Source organism: Rattus norvegicus, chromosome 15 (genome assembly GCF_021556685.1).
Source record: "Rattus norvegicus strain SHRSP/BbbUtx chromosome 15, alternate assembly SHRSP_T2T, whole genome shotgun sequence".
In the NCBI taxonomy this organism is placed as follows: Eukaryota; Metazoa; Chordata; class Mammalia; order Rodentia; family Muridae; genus Rattus; species Rattus norvegicus.
The window spans coordinates 15,932,713-15,950,135 of record NC_141548.1 but is presented as its reverse complement, the minus strand read 5'-3'; the positions used below and the strand labels follow the sequence as shown (position 1 = coordinate 15,950,135).

The 17,423-nt window shown below is 41.9% G+C and overlaps 1 protein-coding gene across 17 annotated transcripts in view; it reads right to left on the bottom strand.

The window, feature by feature from the left end:
- Cadps (calcium dependent secretion activator) overlaps window positions 1-17,423 on the bottom strand; it is a 466,682-nt gene that overhangs the window by 114,861 nt on the left and 334,398 nt on the right. For 5 of the 17 annotated variants that reach the window (XR_015637890.1, XM_087585085.1, XM_087585095.1 and 2 more), the window contains exons 14-18: window positions 5,882-5,983; window positions 4,573-4,636; window positions 4,083-4,206; window positions 1,712-1,780; window positions 825-842 (exon numbers count right to left, since the gene is read on the bottom strand). Coding sequence is in view for 14 of the 17 variants with exons in the window: in XM_087585085.1 (XP_087441211.1) it covers window positions 825-842; window positions 1,712-1,780; window positions 4,083-4,206; window positions 4,573-4,636; window positions 5,882-5,983 (377 nt within the window). In the remaining 3 variants the exon portion in view is untranslated. 17 annotated transcript variants of the gene reach the window in all.

Below are 17,423 nucleotides of genomic sequence, written 5' to 3'. Positions count from 1 at the left end.
ACCTTCCCTAGTTGGGGGACATGGAGCTGTGGGATATTTATTGCTAACTTGGTGTTTGGCACATATTAGAAATACTCTCTGAATTGTTCTGAATTTTGTTCAACTATTACATGGGACTAAATGAGAAGTTTTTATGGATTCTTTTAACTCTTAAAGACACTGACTGATATGACACATTCATTAACATTTCATTTCAGAGTCGTCATCTAAATAGGCTCAGAAGACCTGAGAGGAAACAAGAAGAAAATTTCCAAAGCCAGAGGACTTTCTCACAACAACGGCTCCTGCTTAGTTCCCCTGCCTATCACACACACACACACACACACACACACACACACACACACACACACACACACACGACACGGACACCATTGCTTCCTCTTGACTATAGACACTCACCAAAGAACACAAACTTCTTATAGGGCAGAAGATAGAACAAAAGAAAGAAATGAAAGAGTGAAAGGGAAGACTCCTTGGTTCAGTGTCTTTAAAAATACAAAACAAAACACCATACACGCATGAGGCCAAATTGCGAGACCCTGAAGCCGAGGGCGAAGGATGTTCTGCAGCAAACCAGAATGCAGTTCCTTCAAACTTACACCTTTACAGAAGTGCCACTCTCTGAAGGCCAACAGGGAGTGGGCATGAGAAGCATTTAGACAGCACAAATTAACTCCTTAAGTATTACTGCGACTCCGCACTGTTCCCGGGGAGCGCATACTTTAAGGAGCTACTTAACAAAAACAGAAAAAAAAAAAAACGAAATACAACTGAATATAACTCGACAGTCCTGGTAATTGATAAGGCATATACAATCAGTTCACCTGCATCCTTTTGATTCTCTATTTGAAAGAGAGAGCACAACGAGGAGAGAAGAGAAAGAGAAACAAGAACACATATGCAAGATTAATGAGCAAGTGGACCAAAATGCCCCCCAACTTATGCATGATACATGATATCAGACAGAAGAGCTTGCCCTTGGCTACCCACCGCCCCGAAGTTTGGGGGCCAGCAAAAAAAAGGGCTCCTTCACAGATGTGGAAAAGGCTGCACAAATAGAAAATTAGTAAATTAAGTTTAATGTGAAATCAAGCTATGAAACATACATGAACTCTTCAAATGACAATTAAGTCATGTGTTCTAGCCAGAGCTTTGAGGACAAGGGCAAATACAACTCTTCAGAGAGAAGGAGGAAAACTTCCCAGCTTGAGAGAGAATAGACAGGAAGCATAGAAGATCTAACTTTCAGAGTAGGGACCACCTTGCATGGTCTCAGACCCATTATAGTTTGACATCTTAAATGTGGATAAAGAAGGCATGACTTTGCCTCAAATGTCCTTTTTCTGACACCTAGTACATTGCTCCCCAGCTTAGCTGACACCTTTTGATTGTGTACCAGTGACAAGTACTTTACAAATCAGGGTTACACACAAGCAAAGTAAAAATGCATTCAGGTCACAGACAGGGTAACTGAAAAAACTTACAGACACATCTGAGTTTATCACAAACAAATGGCTTAATTGTCTAACCTGTTTTAGGCTGATACAAAGTGACTGGACTTCTCACACTGGGTTTCACAGACAGAACCAACAGACAAAGCCAATGCTAAAAACTTGAAGCAAGGAGAGTGAGTTGGTTTGGATCTGGATTTCTTGAAATAATGGAACAGAGAGAGTGAAGCCAGCAGGGCGAGGAGGGGGTGGGTACTCACGAATGGTTAAATCCATCACTTGGGAGGCCAAGCAGAAGACAGGATGCTCATACATTTCTCTCTTTTTCCCTACAAAAGAGGATTTGGGCATGCAAGAGGCTTAGGTCAGAGGTAAAGAGGTTCAAGGTCATAGGTTAGAGGAAAATGTTACATTAGCTCAAGGGAAAATAGCCACAGAGTATTTGGGGGGTAAACACAGGATAAAAGAAAAAAGGAGTTTTAAAATTTGGGAACTACTGGATTAACCATTCAGCATGCCGTGAGCCACGAGAGAGATTGTGACCATGATTTTACACGTCTCTTTAGAGTCGTTGGCAAGAATACAATGACCAAAAACATCATGGGTAGAGGGAAACGGAATCTCATTGATTTAAGGCTCCAAGATACTAAGGATTTCAGACTTTAGTATCTAAGGCTCTTGAGGTGTTTCTTCATAAACATAGTCTCCCAACAATATTACTAGAACGTCTTTCCAAAATTCTCAGATGGTAATGCTCAGAAGAGGCTCAAGCATAAAAACAAAACAAAATAAAAAAAATAAAAGAGGAGATTTCTTTTCTGAGGGTAGGACCTGAGCCTTGTTCAAAGAAAGCTGTCTGGTAGTAATATCTTTGAAGCTGAAATATCCCAGCCTACAGTGGACTATGTTCATGGAAGAAAACCTGACGCATGCAGCCAGAGAATGTGGGGTTGTCTGAATTAACAATCCCAGCATGCTTTGAAATTGGCGTCTCAGCCACTTTTGCAGAGGTCATGTCAAAAAGTGGCTGAGCCAATCACGGACAAGGAAGGAGAGGAGCAGAAGAGAGCGAGTAGTGTGGAATGAGGTACTTCTCTGAAAAGAGAGTTGGAATAAAAAGATTGCTTTCTTCAAAGAATCCCCAGACCTAAAAGTCACAGTGCAAAAGATAATTAACACAACCAAGAAGAATTGAGGCACAGAAGGAGACTACAGACCAGCTGATCTACTTCAGAAATGAATGCATTTTTACTTACAGATCGCAAAGTTTTTTTTTTTTGTATTTTGTTTTTGTTTTTAAATTTATTTATCTGAAAGAAGAGAGCAGATCTTACCAAAAGACTAGTAATAGCTGGACCGAGACCCATGAGGCGACACTTGTGGAAACGGAACATTTCGTTTCTTGATCCCATCCCATTTCTGGCTCAGTAGTTACATGGTTGACTTTACCCAACCCAACCAGCCATTATGTCCTGGGCTGGGAATGTTGGAACAATGATTTGCAAATAAAGCCCTTTATCCATCGGTCTTCTCATTCCTCTCTTTTTTGTCACTCATTACCAAGTCCAGAGTTGATAAACACCCTTCTAGTGCCCAATTCTTAAGTGTTTCTCCCTGGATGCATAACAATGAACTCATTACCACTGGTACACAATTTGCATTGTCACACAGACAAAAATCCAGAGGGGGAGGAAGACATGTAATATACAGAACATTGGGGATTTCACATGATTGTCAGCTAATTTTCTAAGGAAACAGGACATCGGCAGTGTGTGTGATGGCGTGTGTCTGCGAGTCAGCTGTTCCCTGACTGACGGCCGGGGGGTGGCCATTGGACCTGTGCTTGCTTTACTTCAGTGTGGTGTGTTTCGTGTGTGAGAGGACATGAGATTCCGGAGTGTGGACACATCAAGTCTTGCACATGTATACACTTACACCTCTGGTCAGGTTGGGTGTGGTTTTCAAATCACCCTACAGCAGCCAACAGGGGTAACAATGAAAAGTGATTAATGCCTTTGAGAGTGAACAGGTCCCAAAGAACCATAGCTTCTTGAGTTCACTTAAAGTGTCTTCTAATTATGTAGTCAACAATGCCCGCTTCCCTGACATTTGAGATGGCAGTAACAATACGCCTGCTACAAGAAAGAAGTCCAGAGTCAACTCAGAGCCCCTGAAGCTGGCTCCACACTACCCTGTCACCAAATTTGAATCATTCCCTAAAGACAAAAGACCTCCAAGACATCAGAAAGAGTTAAGTAGAACCTGCGTTTTGCATTCTTCAACTCCCGTTTTACTTCCAGTCGTACTGGCAACATACAGTACACTGTTTCCCTTTTCAGTGCAACCCATAGGTAAACATCCTCAGAAAAAGTATTTAAGGGCAACACAAACTCTCAGAAGCGCCTGGCAATTACATAACGTCTCATATTTAATGTTGATTCCCTCGAAAGGCTGAGTTTTCTTCTATTTATTTGGCCACAGCCAAGACATTTTCCACAGTTCAAGTATATTTAGTCTAATGTAGTCAGACAGACTGTTGTTTTCTGGTGTCCATCAAGAAAAGAGATAGATTTTTCCCAGGGAGGCATAGCAAAATTCAAATCCAGAACTAGTGGCAGACAGAAACCTTACCTTCGATTTTGGCATACTCAGATAGGCGAGAGTAGTTGACTAGAGCAGCCTGCTCTAGGCATTTACGGATGACAGTTTTGACCTCCTCTTGGGGTACTGGAGTGACAATATCTTTCATCAAAACCTTCAGGCGGAAGGAAAGGGCACTTTTAAGTTCTAAATCAATCTGTTACTCATTTCTGCTTTTTGAAGACCTCAGGTGTAAAATCCTTAATGCTGACTAATGTGATAACTGTGGATAGAAAGAAAGCCACAGGGCAGCTGGGGTAGCAAAGCTTGTGCAGGCATCAGGGAAGGCCCCAGAGTGACTCTTCAAGTTGGGAATCTGAAAATATAACTTCCAGAATAGTGGCAGTTTCCTCACTTTTCTTCTGGTATTTCATGAATGGTAAACAAACCCTTTGAAAATGGCTAACTAGGTCACCCTACTGTACTGTTTGATTGCAATTATTTGCATGTCCCCTTTTTTATGTCTCACGTTCATTCTTACCCGTTCCAAAAGTGAGAGAGTCGCTTTCAAAGCACCTTCAGGTCGACCAAACGGAAAGCAGTACCTAAAAAAGACGCAAATCTTCAGGTTGCCCACGCCATTACATTTTCACAGGAAGCATGCCGCAGTTTGGATTCCTATAGCAACTTGTACCGAGGAATGGAAAATGCTTTTTTATTTTGTCACACTGTGTTATGCTAATCCTAGTTCACACCATATATGTGTATATAGAATGTATATATGTGTATGTGTGAATAATGACTGTAGAGGGACTCTGTAAATGTCTGCAGCAGAACAGAATATTGAGCGTGGTGACACAGAGCTCAGCTTGGATTTCCATTGTGAGGGAAAACACTAGTTAACAAAAACATGACCTTGTGTGTTAGAGTAGGGGACAGCATGGAAAAGCAGGAGTTAAACCAGCGGGAATGCAACCCCTGAAGGGTTGAAGCATGAAGCAGGCGTGCATTTGGGATAAGTTCCTGACTCTGCCTAATTTGCTTAGGTTTTTTTCCCCCACTGTTACTGGATCTTTTCCTCTATTGGTGATACATTCTGCTATAAGATATGGTCTGTTAAAGGACCATCATCAAATCTTATTCCATAACAAGGAGAATTCCAATGGCACAGACAGAAATATGTCACTTACTTCTACAGGTGCCATCAACTGCTTTGGTGGCCAAGAGCCCTTCAATGCTTCTTAAAAGTACAGAGAACAGGATAGGATCTTATGAATGCCATCCATGAATTTTCCTCCCATTCACTGTGACTCAAATTGTAGGATTTTAAAACTTTCATCTAGGAACCTTGAGGAATCTTCAATGTTTTATATGACATTAACTATCAATCACACCACATGAGGAAAGGTTTTTTCTTTGAGCAACTGAAAGACACATATGAATTTGAAATCTGAGGCAGAGACTATACTACAGTCGGTAGAATGCCTTTCTTCGCATTTCTAATGTCCTGGGTTCAATTCCCAGCACAGCATAAAACCTGGTATGTGCTGGTTCACACCTGTAATCTCAGCATTTAAGTGGTGGGGTCTGAAGAATTATGACTTCAAGATAATCTTCGGCTACATAGAAAATTGAAGAGACTCTGCTTTAAAACAAACGCCAGACAAAGAAAGATCGCAAAGTCAGGTAGCTAACGAGAGCTGTATCCAATTGGTTGTTTTTTTTTCCCTGTAGCTATTTTGCTTTAATGATCTTATGTGTCTCTGAGAGACTAACAGTTATTGGGAAACAAAGCCTTTTTGTGAAGCTTCATTCTCACCCCAATAGGCCCCTAAACCATAGATCCTTACCTGAAATGTGTAATTTGATTTTCCAGCAGAACTCGGAGTCTCTCTTTGATTTCTTCAAAGCGCTCTTTTTCTTCAACAGTCACAGTTCCGATTCCATCAGGCCTGAAAGAAGACAGGCTATGAAGTGACGGGGACTCATATGCTGACACCACCAAATCAAATCTCTACCAGGAGGAAACTGTCTGCTTAAGTGGCAACAAGCAGGATGATGGCTGTGACTGCAGAAGCCCTGCTGTGCAGAGCAGGATTCTCAAGTGCAAGATGGTTGGGGTTATCATTCCAGGTTCTAAGAGCTGGATCAAGGTTTTGTGAGACAGCAAAATGGCTCACAGGTTAAGTCCCGCTGACTCTGAAAATATCTGAAGATGTTCCCGTCACTGTATGTTCATGTGCGCACGCACATGCACGTTCATGGCCGTCGTAGATATCAGGTATCTTTCTCAATTGTTGTCCACCTCAACTTTTTAGACAGGATTTCTCACTGAGCCAGACGCTTGGCCAGCGAGGATCCTCTGTCTCTGATTCCCCAGTGCTGGGGCATACGGGTACCCATTCCTGCACCCTGCTTTTCCATAGAGGTTCTGGAGGACACAACCCAGGTCTTGCTGACTGAACCGTCTCTCTGCCCTTTCATCATTTTTAAAATTAGGGAAGTTTTACAATGAAGTTTGAGTTTCTTTTCTCTCTTGGAAATTCAGAACACTGGTTGGTCATTGTCAACCAACACCTTTTTCCTCACCTGAGGCAGATATTCACCTGGCTGTATCTCCAGCTTGCATTACCTGTCTCACTAGCTCTGGGCCTTGGAAATCTTCCCTTACTATGAAAAATTCTATAAAAATGAGGCACCATGTAAGCCTCATTCTACTCATTATTAAACCACTCAGTTTGTAATAAGCAATATCCAAAGTAACTTAAGCATCTGTAAGTCTCTTGGCTAACTGTGTATTAAATCTAATAGCATCGATTTTTTTTTTTTTGGTGTTAATTTCCTACTAGGAGTGAAATGGTTTGAATGGCACTCTTTCCCTCCGATCAAAAACGTGGGTGTGCACGCCAATCATGCTTTAGTAAGTTGCTTTTGAAGTAAACAAAAATTCAACAGCCAGAACTGAAGGAAATTTGAACTTCTAATTGAAATAGCATGTAACATTATCAAAGACAGCCTAATAGGCATTTTGTGGTGGCCGGTGAGTTTAATCCTGGGATTTAAGCACAGAAATAGGGACACTTCTTGTAAAACATTTTTTTTAAATAAACCTTGTGACTTGATCTTTGGCATCTGTCTAGAAGATTTGGATATATGGGCACACATCCCAGTGATGTTTGTCACTTTTAGCAATTCATATACATATATGTATGTATGTACGTACGTACATACATACATATCTATCTATATCTATATCTATATCTGTATCTGTATCTGTATCTGTATCTGTATCTATATCTGTATCTGTATCTATATCTGTATCTGTATCTGTATCTATATCTATATAAATAGGTGCTGAGGACTGAACAGGGCTCATGCATGCTTGGGAAGTAATCTACTACTGAGATTCATACCCAGATATAAGTCTGATCCTGAGGTGAGCCTGTCTATGAATCAAGTCATTCATCCCTTGCCCAAGAAACCTTCTTGGACTCAGCATTTTTGTTTGAGGCTGAATTGATTAAAAACCCTGAATGATTAGATATGCTTCATCTTCTTAGCTAATTCTTGGGACGGAGGAGGGTGCTATCACAAGTGTAAACTGCTTTGCCTCCCGCCTATTGTACAGTCAGAGAAGCAGAAGGCTCCTACTTCCTGGCCCCTCCACAGGAACACCTGGAACACCGCTAATCTCACTACCGAAGCCAAGTAAATGTTTATTTTTATAGTCACTTTAATTTGCTTCTTAATCACTGAATACTAGTGTGAATGGTTTCACTTTTAACATAAACAACGCAAATGAACCTCATTAAGTCTGAAAATCTCTCTTTGAGAGTTTACCTGCAAAGTCAGGTGATAAGGCCATGCAAGGTCTTGACAGCAAATCCAATCTTTGCTTTTTCTTTAAACTGCCAGATCTGTATTCTTAGGTACTGGTAATAGGGATGGTATTTGGCAAACTTTCTGAGAGATTCACTGTGTCTTAGCTCACTCACTAAAGAACACAAGCTTAATGTTGGTTAAGAACTCACTTTAGTTCATATATATATATATATGTGTATATATATATTTTTTTTCTGTCAAATACAGTGGTAATGACAGTGCAGGTGGAGTGCTCAGAGACCAATCTTTTCAAAGTATTTTCTTCATCTATGAGTGTGTGTGTGTGTCTCTGTGTGTGTATGTGTATGTGTGTGTATGTGTGTGTGTGTGTGTGTGTGTGTGTGTGTGTGTGTGTGTGTATGTGTGAGGGGGGGAGGGAGAGGGAGAGGGAGAGAGGAGACAAAGTAGGCATGCATGTATTATCGTGTGCATGTGAAGGTCAGAAGACAATTTTTGAGGGTCAGTTTTGTCCTTCCACTGTGAGTTCTTGGGATTGAACTCAGGTTGTCACATTTGAGGTGAGCACTTTGGTTCATGAAGCCATATTGTTGGCTTAGGAGTTGAGTTTTCCATAGAAGCAGTGCTTTTAGCAGTGCTGTGGTCCTTAAACTTGACAATACCTCAGCATCACTTGGGAGCATTGCAGCAACCCAGGTCACATGGATACATCCAGAATTCTTGAACTGGTAGGTCTGGGATGGATCTGAGTACATCTAATAGGTTCTGTGGTGCCACTGGTTTGGGAATCATATGCTAAGAACTATCTGTCTGTCTGTCTGTCTGTCTATCTATCTATCTATCTACCTATCTATCATTTATGTATCAATCCTATGTCTGTGTTTAGTAACAAATTCAAACACAGAACCTCAATGGAGGGTCTTTCAATGCCTGAAAGGATGGTTTTGGTTTGGTGCATGGCTTTTGGTTTATGGATGATGGATTCTAGTTGGGGGTGATACTCAGTCTTGTCTACTTTATCCTTTGAGACAGAGTTTCCCCCAGAACCTGGAATTTGTCAGTTTACCTGGACTGCTTGGCCAACCAGCAAGCTCCAGGGTATTGCTCTGTTTCCCAGTGCTGGCCCAATTTTGTTGGTAAAGTGTGCGTCACTGGATGAGCCACCTCATCGAACCCTTGACAGGATGCTTTTGATCCCAGGTTCCTAACTCCTCCAAGGTAAGAGGCTCACCACCTCTTTTTGAGTTGCTGTTCTCGTCCCAAAGAGACACTTGCAGTTTCTATTGTCCCAGTAAAACACGATAGTTTCGGATCAAATCACAGTAGTAGAATGCTGCTAATGTATCACAGAGGACAGTTTTATACTTTGGCTTTTTTCCTGGAAACATGGGGAGTGCTCTTTAATTTTCACAATATAGCTCAGTGTCTTTTTCCTTTCTCAGTATTTAACACTTTGTGAATCACAAAGAAGAAAAAAGGAAAGATTTCTAAGGTTTAAGTCAAAAGTCCCAGGCTGAGATATATTTTCGTCTGGGTGGAATGCCTGTTCAGAAAACTGGGTATCCCCTTTTCCACGCATGACTGTACATCCCCTGCCTCACCAGGTTCTGGCTTCTTAGGTACCCACTCCTTTGCTAACTGCTCTGGACTCAGAGGAAGGAAAAATAGATGGACCCAGTACCCCATAATTAATGCTGAAGGGTTTTCTTGAAGGCAGCGCCTACATTTCTTAGTTACTGCAGGTCGCAACTGGACTCTGCAGCTCAGATCCTCTCTTTGGACCTTCACCTGCAGGTGAGCAGGGAAGATTGAGAAGAAGGAGGCAGACTGTGCTGATCTCAGCAGGTGGGGCGTAACCACACTGTTCCCATAGCCGGTCACGCTTCATCTCTGACTCTGCTTCTTCTTCCAATAGCTGCAATCAGCCTTGTGTGGCGGAGGCTTAGACAGGCGTTTTGGAAGCTCACAGGCAATTCGAATGCAGAACCTGGGCTCTGACCTGGTTCCCACTCTTCTTTAGCTTTCTTGCTTCCTTTCCCTTTTCTGTTTTATGCGTTCTCTGCATCAGAGCTTGTTTGATACTCATACATTGTAAGGTCAGGGAAGGCACCTTCCTTCCTTCCTCCCTCCCTTGCATCTCAGGTTTAAACAGAAGCTCAGAAACCTGTAAATGATGCTTTAGGAACACACACATGTACATAGACTGGTGTGCAAACACACACACACACACAGAGTGAGAGCAAGAGACAGTGAGAGAGAGGTAGAGAGCGAGAGATAAAGAGAGTGGGAGAGAGAGGGAGACTGAGAGAGAGGGAGACTGAGAGAGAGATAAAGAGAGAAAGGGAGAGAGGGAGAGAGCGAGAGATAAAGAGAGTGAGAGAGAGAGGGAGACTGAGAGAGAGAGATAAAGAGAGAGAGGGAGAGAGAGGGAGCAAGAGATAGAGTGAGAGAGAGAGGGAGACTGAGAGAGAGAGTGAGAGATAAAGAGAGAGAGCGAGAGCAAGAGAGAGACTGAGAGAGAGAGAGAGAGAGAGAGAGAGAGAGAGAGAGAGAGAGAGAGAGCACCCTTGGCCTCTGGTTCCACCTAACTGCACACTGGCTAACTTCACTTCTTGTATATCATGATCCTGGGAACTTGAGACAATATGCAGGTCAAGTGTAGTCATTTTGGAGCCTTGCCGAAGACCAAAAGCTCTTCCACCTGCAGGCCATCACTGGAGCCAGAAGTGGGTCTCTGTAGCCACCGCAGACTATATCGCATCTGACATGGCTGGCGTCTCTGGAATCCACCTTTCATGTTTTCGGCAAACCATTTTCTCACTGTCCTTCACAAAGCTGACATTCTCGGCAGCATGATAGGAAAGATGTCACGTCGGCTGCTCTTCAAGTTCTTGTCACCGTGGTTAGCACCAGTTCTGTCATCTCTACTCTCCTCACGGTCTCCCATCTCGAGCCATGTCACAAATAATAATACATCCAGAATCACATCTATCTCCTTTCTTATTTCATTGTTTATCAAATCAAAGCTATCAAACCCAGCATTCATCCTTTGGATTATCAGATATGCAAACTCTCTCCGCTTACCGTGGTATTTCCAAGCTAATGATTAATTGACATTGCCTGGAGAATTAATTCAATAATAGCATATACTTGGCTTGTAGTGAAAAACCATCTTGATACTTGAAATTATCAGAGAAGTACAGTCAAATCCTCATTTTGTGTCAGGAAGGGACTGACCTCTCTATTATGGAGATTGTCACCATACACCCTGGTAAGCATCCAGATAACTAGCATTTAACTATCCCCAGGGCATGGCTCTGCATATCATGTTGAAATCTGGGTTGCAAAACCTTTCAAAAGTAAGCTGCCTTTTCCAAAAAAAGTCAGGACGAGAAATCAATTCGAAGAATACAGTGATTGATGTGACGTGGTGATTAAGTGCCAAATCCAGGTGTAAAAAGAAACATATGAATTCACCAGAAGAGGAAAGGGCGTCTGGTCCACAACTCTGCATACAACCAGCTTTCAGCCTCCAATCAGTACCAACAAGGGGTAAAACTCCAGCTGAAGAGGGAATATACTTTCATCTCCAAATGCAAATGTCCACATATGCTGGTGCAGGCACTGTAAACACGATATATTCTTTCTCTCCAAATGGATGCATGCCTGCAGACCGCATTATGGATCCATGAAAATGTCCTTAAACAAGCACGATAACTGAATCTTACTTGCTACTAAATTGTTCCAGCCTAGAAACACGAGCATTTAAAGGGCCAGAGCAGGACAGGATGTGTTAGGCATTCCTTGCAAGGCCCCCTAAATAGGACAATTACATCAGACACTCTGACCATAGTTGACATATAATACACATAAAAATAGGCTTATGCTATCTGGCAACTCTTCACTCTTACAATTTTTAGATGCTATTTCCGAATTCGATTTGAGTGTGGAGTATTTTCTTTTGTTTCTTTTGAGCAGTTAATGGATATAAACTCAAGATAGCACCAAACCACCAGCAGTCACTAAGAGCAGCCACTTCCGTCCTCCCTGCTTGCTCCCTAAATGGCTTCTATAGTCCTAGGTTAATTATAATTTATAATCATGACCCTCATATCCCATAACCTCTGCTTCATTATGAAAGCCAGACTTGCCACTTCCCTCCCCTTCCCTCCCAGCTCCTACCCTTTTCTAATTATGCCCTGATGCCCTGAGGCTCAGATATGCTGCTAAGACAAATATATGTTTGTGTCACAAAAGGCAAAACATGAAGAAAAGCAAGTAGTTTCTACACAATTACAAGTGGGCACTGTAGCTTCTTGCATTGGCTAACAGGGAATTTTGGAGAGTATTGGAGAGGGCAAATGTTCCAGGGAGCTCTTTTATGACCTGCTTTCAGCCTGTCTCATCTGAAGTTATGACTCAACAACATAGAAGCTTTATTCAGCCCATTTAAAGCATGGGGGTGGTCAAGAAGCTCCCCGCACTGAGCGGTCACTAGGAATATAGATGCTATTATGATATCGGCAATAGAAAAGGGAGGCTCAGGCTTGACCTGGGTGCCGAATGAACAAAGAACCCAAAGATGAGTCAAGAAATAACACAAGATCTAGGAGAGCCTGCATTTCGCCAAGAAGGGGACAGAACTTCATAGATTCTTCCCTTGGAGGAATAAGAGCAGATTGATGAAGATTGAGAAGCTATGGATTTGGATTTGACATTGGAGACCCCAAGTTAGACCTTGGAGGGGTCACAACAGTATATGTGTGGGGCTGTGTTGTTGTTGCTTTAAAAAAAATCGTATTACCTACATGATCGAAGTGTGTGAAATCTGTGAACAGTTTTGTATAAGTGGCTTCAGTGACTCCAGGGTGAGGGCACACTGTGGAATTTTAGGTAAGAGCTACTAACTGGACAGACCTTACAAGACTTTGTGCTGTTCCTATGGGAGCAAGCTTCCTTCATGGAGACAGTCACATGGTTTAAATGGAAGCGACGAGTCCTAAGAGATTTTTTTTCCTTTGGCTATGCTTTCTATGGAAAATTGTTTGGAATTTACCCTCCCCCTCTTACAATCACTGCTGGTTAGGTAAGTCTATCTCTTGTGAACTTGGGGATGCTTCATCCATGCCTAAGGCCAATGCCCGTACAGAGCTAAAGGCAAATCAGCGACATGTTCATAAACGTATCATTTCTCTGTATAGCATGAGACCAAGAACACAGATCACTATTGTTACACTCTACCCATACCTGTTTGTTGCATAAAGGACTGTTTTCAGTTCTCTGTAAGGAGATCTATACCTGCTTATGTAGACACAGGATTTTTATCTGGGGGAAGAATTAAAATGTACTAGACAAAGTGGTGCGTGTGTGTGTGTGTGTGTGTGTGTGTGTGTGTGTGTGTAAAGAGGCAGAGATAGGGTTGACAGAAAGAAAAGTATGTAACTCAATGCTAGTCAAGCACTCACCAGAACACACAATAAAGCGAAGCAAAACAAAACAAGATAATCACCATATTACACTGAGGGTGGCAGGGACAGCATTAATAAGCCAACTGTTGCAGTCCCTGGGAAAGAAGACGGAGACCTCAACGACAGAAGTGACATCAAAGAAGGACAGAATCGGAAATACCTGAGATAAACTTAAGAGCATCGATTAGGCCAGGAGTTGATTTGTCACATGCTATGAGGAAGGGGAAGTTCATACAATGGCTCTTCAGATTCTGTCTTGGGCAAGTGGGTGGGTGATTTAGGGACCCTGGCTGGATGAATGGAGAGAAATGAGTTCAAATCCAAACCCACAGGATGCACATGGGCTATGGAGATGAACAGAACCTGGACTTCAAACACATCTCCACAGATGATCTCTGGACATGTTTTCAGAGATGTTTCAGAATCCATGCCCTCTGACATCTGCCTGCAGACTCATTAATCGATGCAGCGAGCTGTGGATTGAGGCGGTTGGCATTATGGATTTGTTAATTGCCGATACAATGTACTTTCTATGCAGGCCATATGTGAAAAGCAGCAGTGGCATTCAAGAAATGTTAAATAATAATGTAAATGAGAAAAATTTTCCAATCTCAATAATAAAGGGATCCAAGGAACATTGACGCAACTTGCAATCATCGAAGCTGTTTGATTGCCTTGTCACTGTGGGACAGTGACCAAAGTGATGCTAATCTAAATGTCATCTAGAAAGAATACTAAAAATATTATGGTGAAAATTAAGTACTGCAACCTTAGGAGCTGATTTAAAAAACGAGAAGATATAGCAATTTACATCTGTGGATTTTGTGATCGCCAAATGCAACCAGCTGAACACGTTCACATTTTTCTTTAGTTTGCTCTCTCTCTTTTGGGAAAATGGGTTTAGTTCTAAAGAGTTGGCCCAAACTAATATCCATTCAATTAGACTAAAAGTTGGACAATGTATTAGAATCACTTGAGTTCTTTTATTCCTCGTGCTTAATTATCTCATTACTAAATTTTAATGGTTCAGGTAGGAATTCCCCAGAGGACTTTTGGCTGCAAGTGGGGTTCAGGAATCAGAATTGCTTTCATTCCCTTACCACACGTGGTTCAAACATTGAGTAATGAAAACAGCCAAGACCTTGACCAGATGTGATCTGAAGCCAAAATCATGGACGAGAGAATATTAGAAGTGCAGGTTTCTGGCTTCATGTAAGAACTGCTGAATTAGTAAGATTTTCAATAAAATTATATAGCAGTGTTACCTGCATTAATAATAGCAATGTATTCCTTTATAATTGTGTTAGTTTTTTTTTATGACTGCCACAAAATTCCCAGTACTTAAGGACAGGAGGAGTTATTTTGACAAAGTTTCTGGTTTCATTACTGTGGTCCTTGAGATTAAAGAGAAAGAATATCAAAAAAAAAAAAAAAAGAACTGCTGAATTATTTGAGGGTTGGAACATGTGCTCTGTGTTTTGTTAGCCTCTGAACCCCAGAGTATAAAGACCATTGCTTTGATGGAGCAACACATAGGTACAGGATCTATGTAGAAGAAACAATAAATCACTTGGGAGCATTATTTAAAACAAGACTCTTCAACCTCGGTGCCACTCCCATTTGGGCCTGAGTATTATTAGGAATTTAACAATACCCCCCATGTCAATCAGAAATACCTCCAGACCTGACCAAAAATCTTCTGGAGGGAAAAAGCTCCATGCTTAATCCTGTCAAACACACAGGAAAGCTCCCATTGGGTAGCTCTTAATGTGCTAGGAAACAGGCTACAGTCCAGTGAGAGCTGCTTTTCAACAACAGCAACTACTTGATCGCTCAATGTGGATGATGACGCCAGGTCTAAAAGCAGCACTCTGGACAGCTGCCACTGGAAGTTGCTGCTCTCTTCTTGCAGGTTGACAGGGACAGCAGAGCAAAACACAAGCAGAAACTGTGTCTCACCATCAGCCTTACTTAGTGCCGGGAGGAGGTGAATGACCAGGTGGTACTAGGGTTTCCTCGGTGGTCACTATTAGCTCTGCGTATTACGATGGGCAGCTCGCTGTATTCTCTAGCGAGCAAAAGTTCCGTGCGTACTCGATGCTTCTTCCTTAAGTTCACTTGCATACACGGGGCTTAGAAATGGCCCGTAGATAGATGAGCATTGAAGCATACAGGATCCTTGCCCAGGACCATCTAATTTGGACAAGTCTGTCCAGAATTGCAGGCAAGGAGAGGGAGAAGAATATAAGAGACTAGGAACAACTAGTAAGTGGAGTCTAAGGGGGCACGTACGACTTTTCCAGTAAGAGAAGAAGGCATCGCTGAAGGTCAGCACAGGATAAGGTGGACAGATGCTTAGAGCTTTGTGCCTTGAAGATGAACTCATTGCATAAGTGTCTCTACTAACAGCCATTTGTCTACCTATGGGCTTTACTTTGTGCCCTATCATAACCGACTATATCAGATGGGTTTCTTCTTCACAGATGAGTGTGGCGATTAGGAAGATTTGCTTAAGCAATGAGATCCATAACAAATATGTGTGCCTGTTTGATATTAACCCACCTCATTTGCCTCTTGAACACTAGCTTAAGATTACAATACATGCCTTGTTTATTATGGATGACTTGTAAGGCATGAGACCACTACTAACCAGACACGATGACAGAACAAAAGAACAAAACACAGCAACACCACCCAAACCAATCTGACTCAGTTCTGTTTGCTTACTGCTAGGTTAGTTTTTCCAACACAAGCATGTTTTAGAACACCAAACACCTGACTCAAATTTAGTCCCCATACACATTTTTTTCATTTGTAATAACTTTTATGAAAAATTGCACCTTTTGGAAATCTTTAAAGGATTCAGGTTTAGGAGATGCGTAAAGCAAACATGGACACAGTAGCATGCATGCAGGGACAGGGACAGACAAAGGGGATGAAACCACGAGCTAACACACAGGTGACTTCTTACCTTTTTAGCTCTTGACTTGGGTGGGGTTTGGACTCTTTTCTTTTTTTTGATTCTCGTCGTGGATCTTTTTTGGCCTCTGATTCAGGAGAAGGTGGAGATTTGCCCCCTTGAAAGTCTGTGTTTGATAGCAGCCCACTAAGATACACATGCATTTGTTGACTTTGGAGAGGAGTAGTGGCAGGAGGCATGCATAGAGAATGGCCAGCCATAGAAGAAGCAAGAGAACACACACACACACACACACACACACACACACACATGCGCGCAAACAAAAAGAAAGAAAAAGAAGGATGCATCAAAAAGCACAGGCAAATGCATTCAAACTAAAGTAATAAGCAAAAAAGAGATGCAAAACGCATAAGGAAAATCAGAACTGAAAAGGAAATAAGAAATCCCAAACTGTTCCCACGACAAGATGTATAAACCTAACTGTGAATCAAGTGGCAGTCTTACAATATGAAACCCAGACAATGTGTATCATAATTCATGATGATGTTTACCAGGGAGTTTACAAAAACATTTCATTATTTTGTAACACTTTCTTATTCAGTAACATATGTAGAATACAGTGTGACAACCCAAGGAATGTAATGTAACTTCTCTCTCTCCCTCTCCCTCTCTAAAAAATTCAAGAGGCTGTAACAGAGAGTCATCAAAGTGTACATATTTATAAAAGTCCAAATTATGCACACTCCAACCCAGGTATCAGAGTTTTTATGAGTATCTTTTATGTAAATAAAAGGTCATGTGTTGGGCTATGGGGTCATAACAATAGGAGATGAGGATGATCTTATTGTTAAAATATTCAAAGCCGGGGGCTGGGGATTTAGCTCAGTGGTAGAGCGCTTACCTAGGAAGCGCAAGGCCCTGGGTTCGGTCCCCAGCTCCGAAAAAAAGAACCAAAAAAAAAAAAATATTCAAAGCCATAGTGTTATTGTCATCAAACTCTAAATGATGGAGTCGCATTTCATAAAAGTCTATCAGTACTCGAGACAGGGAAAGCACAGAACAAACCCACAGATATTCCAGGGCTGTGTGGTTTGCAGAGATGAGGAGGGCTGACACAACCCTGGCTTCAAAGCCAGGTAGTCTGGACTGGTTTCTTCCCTGACG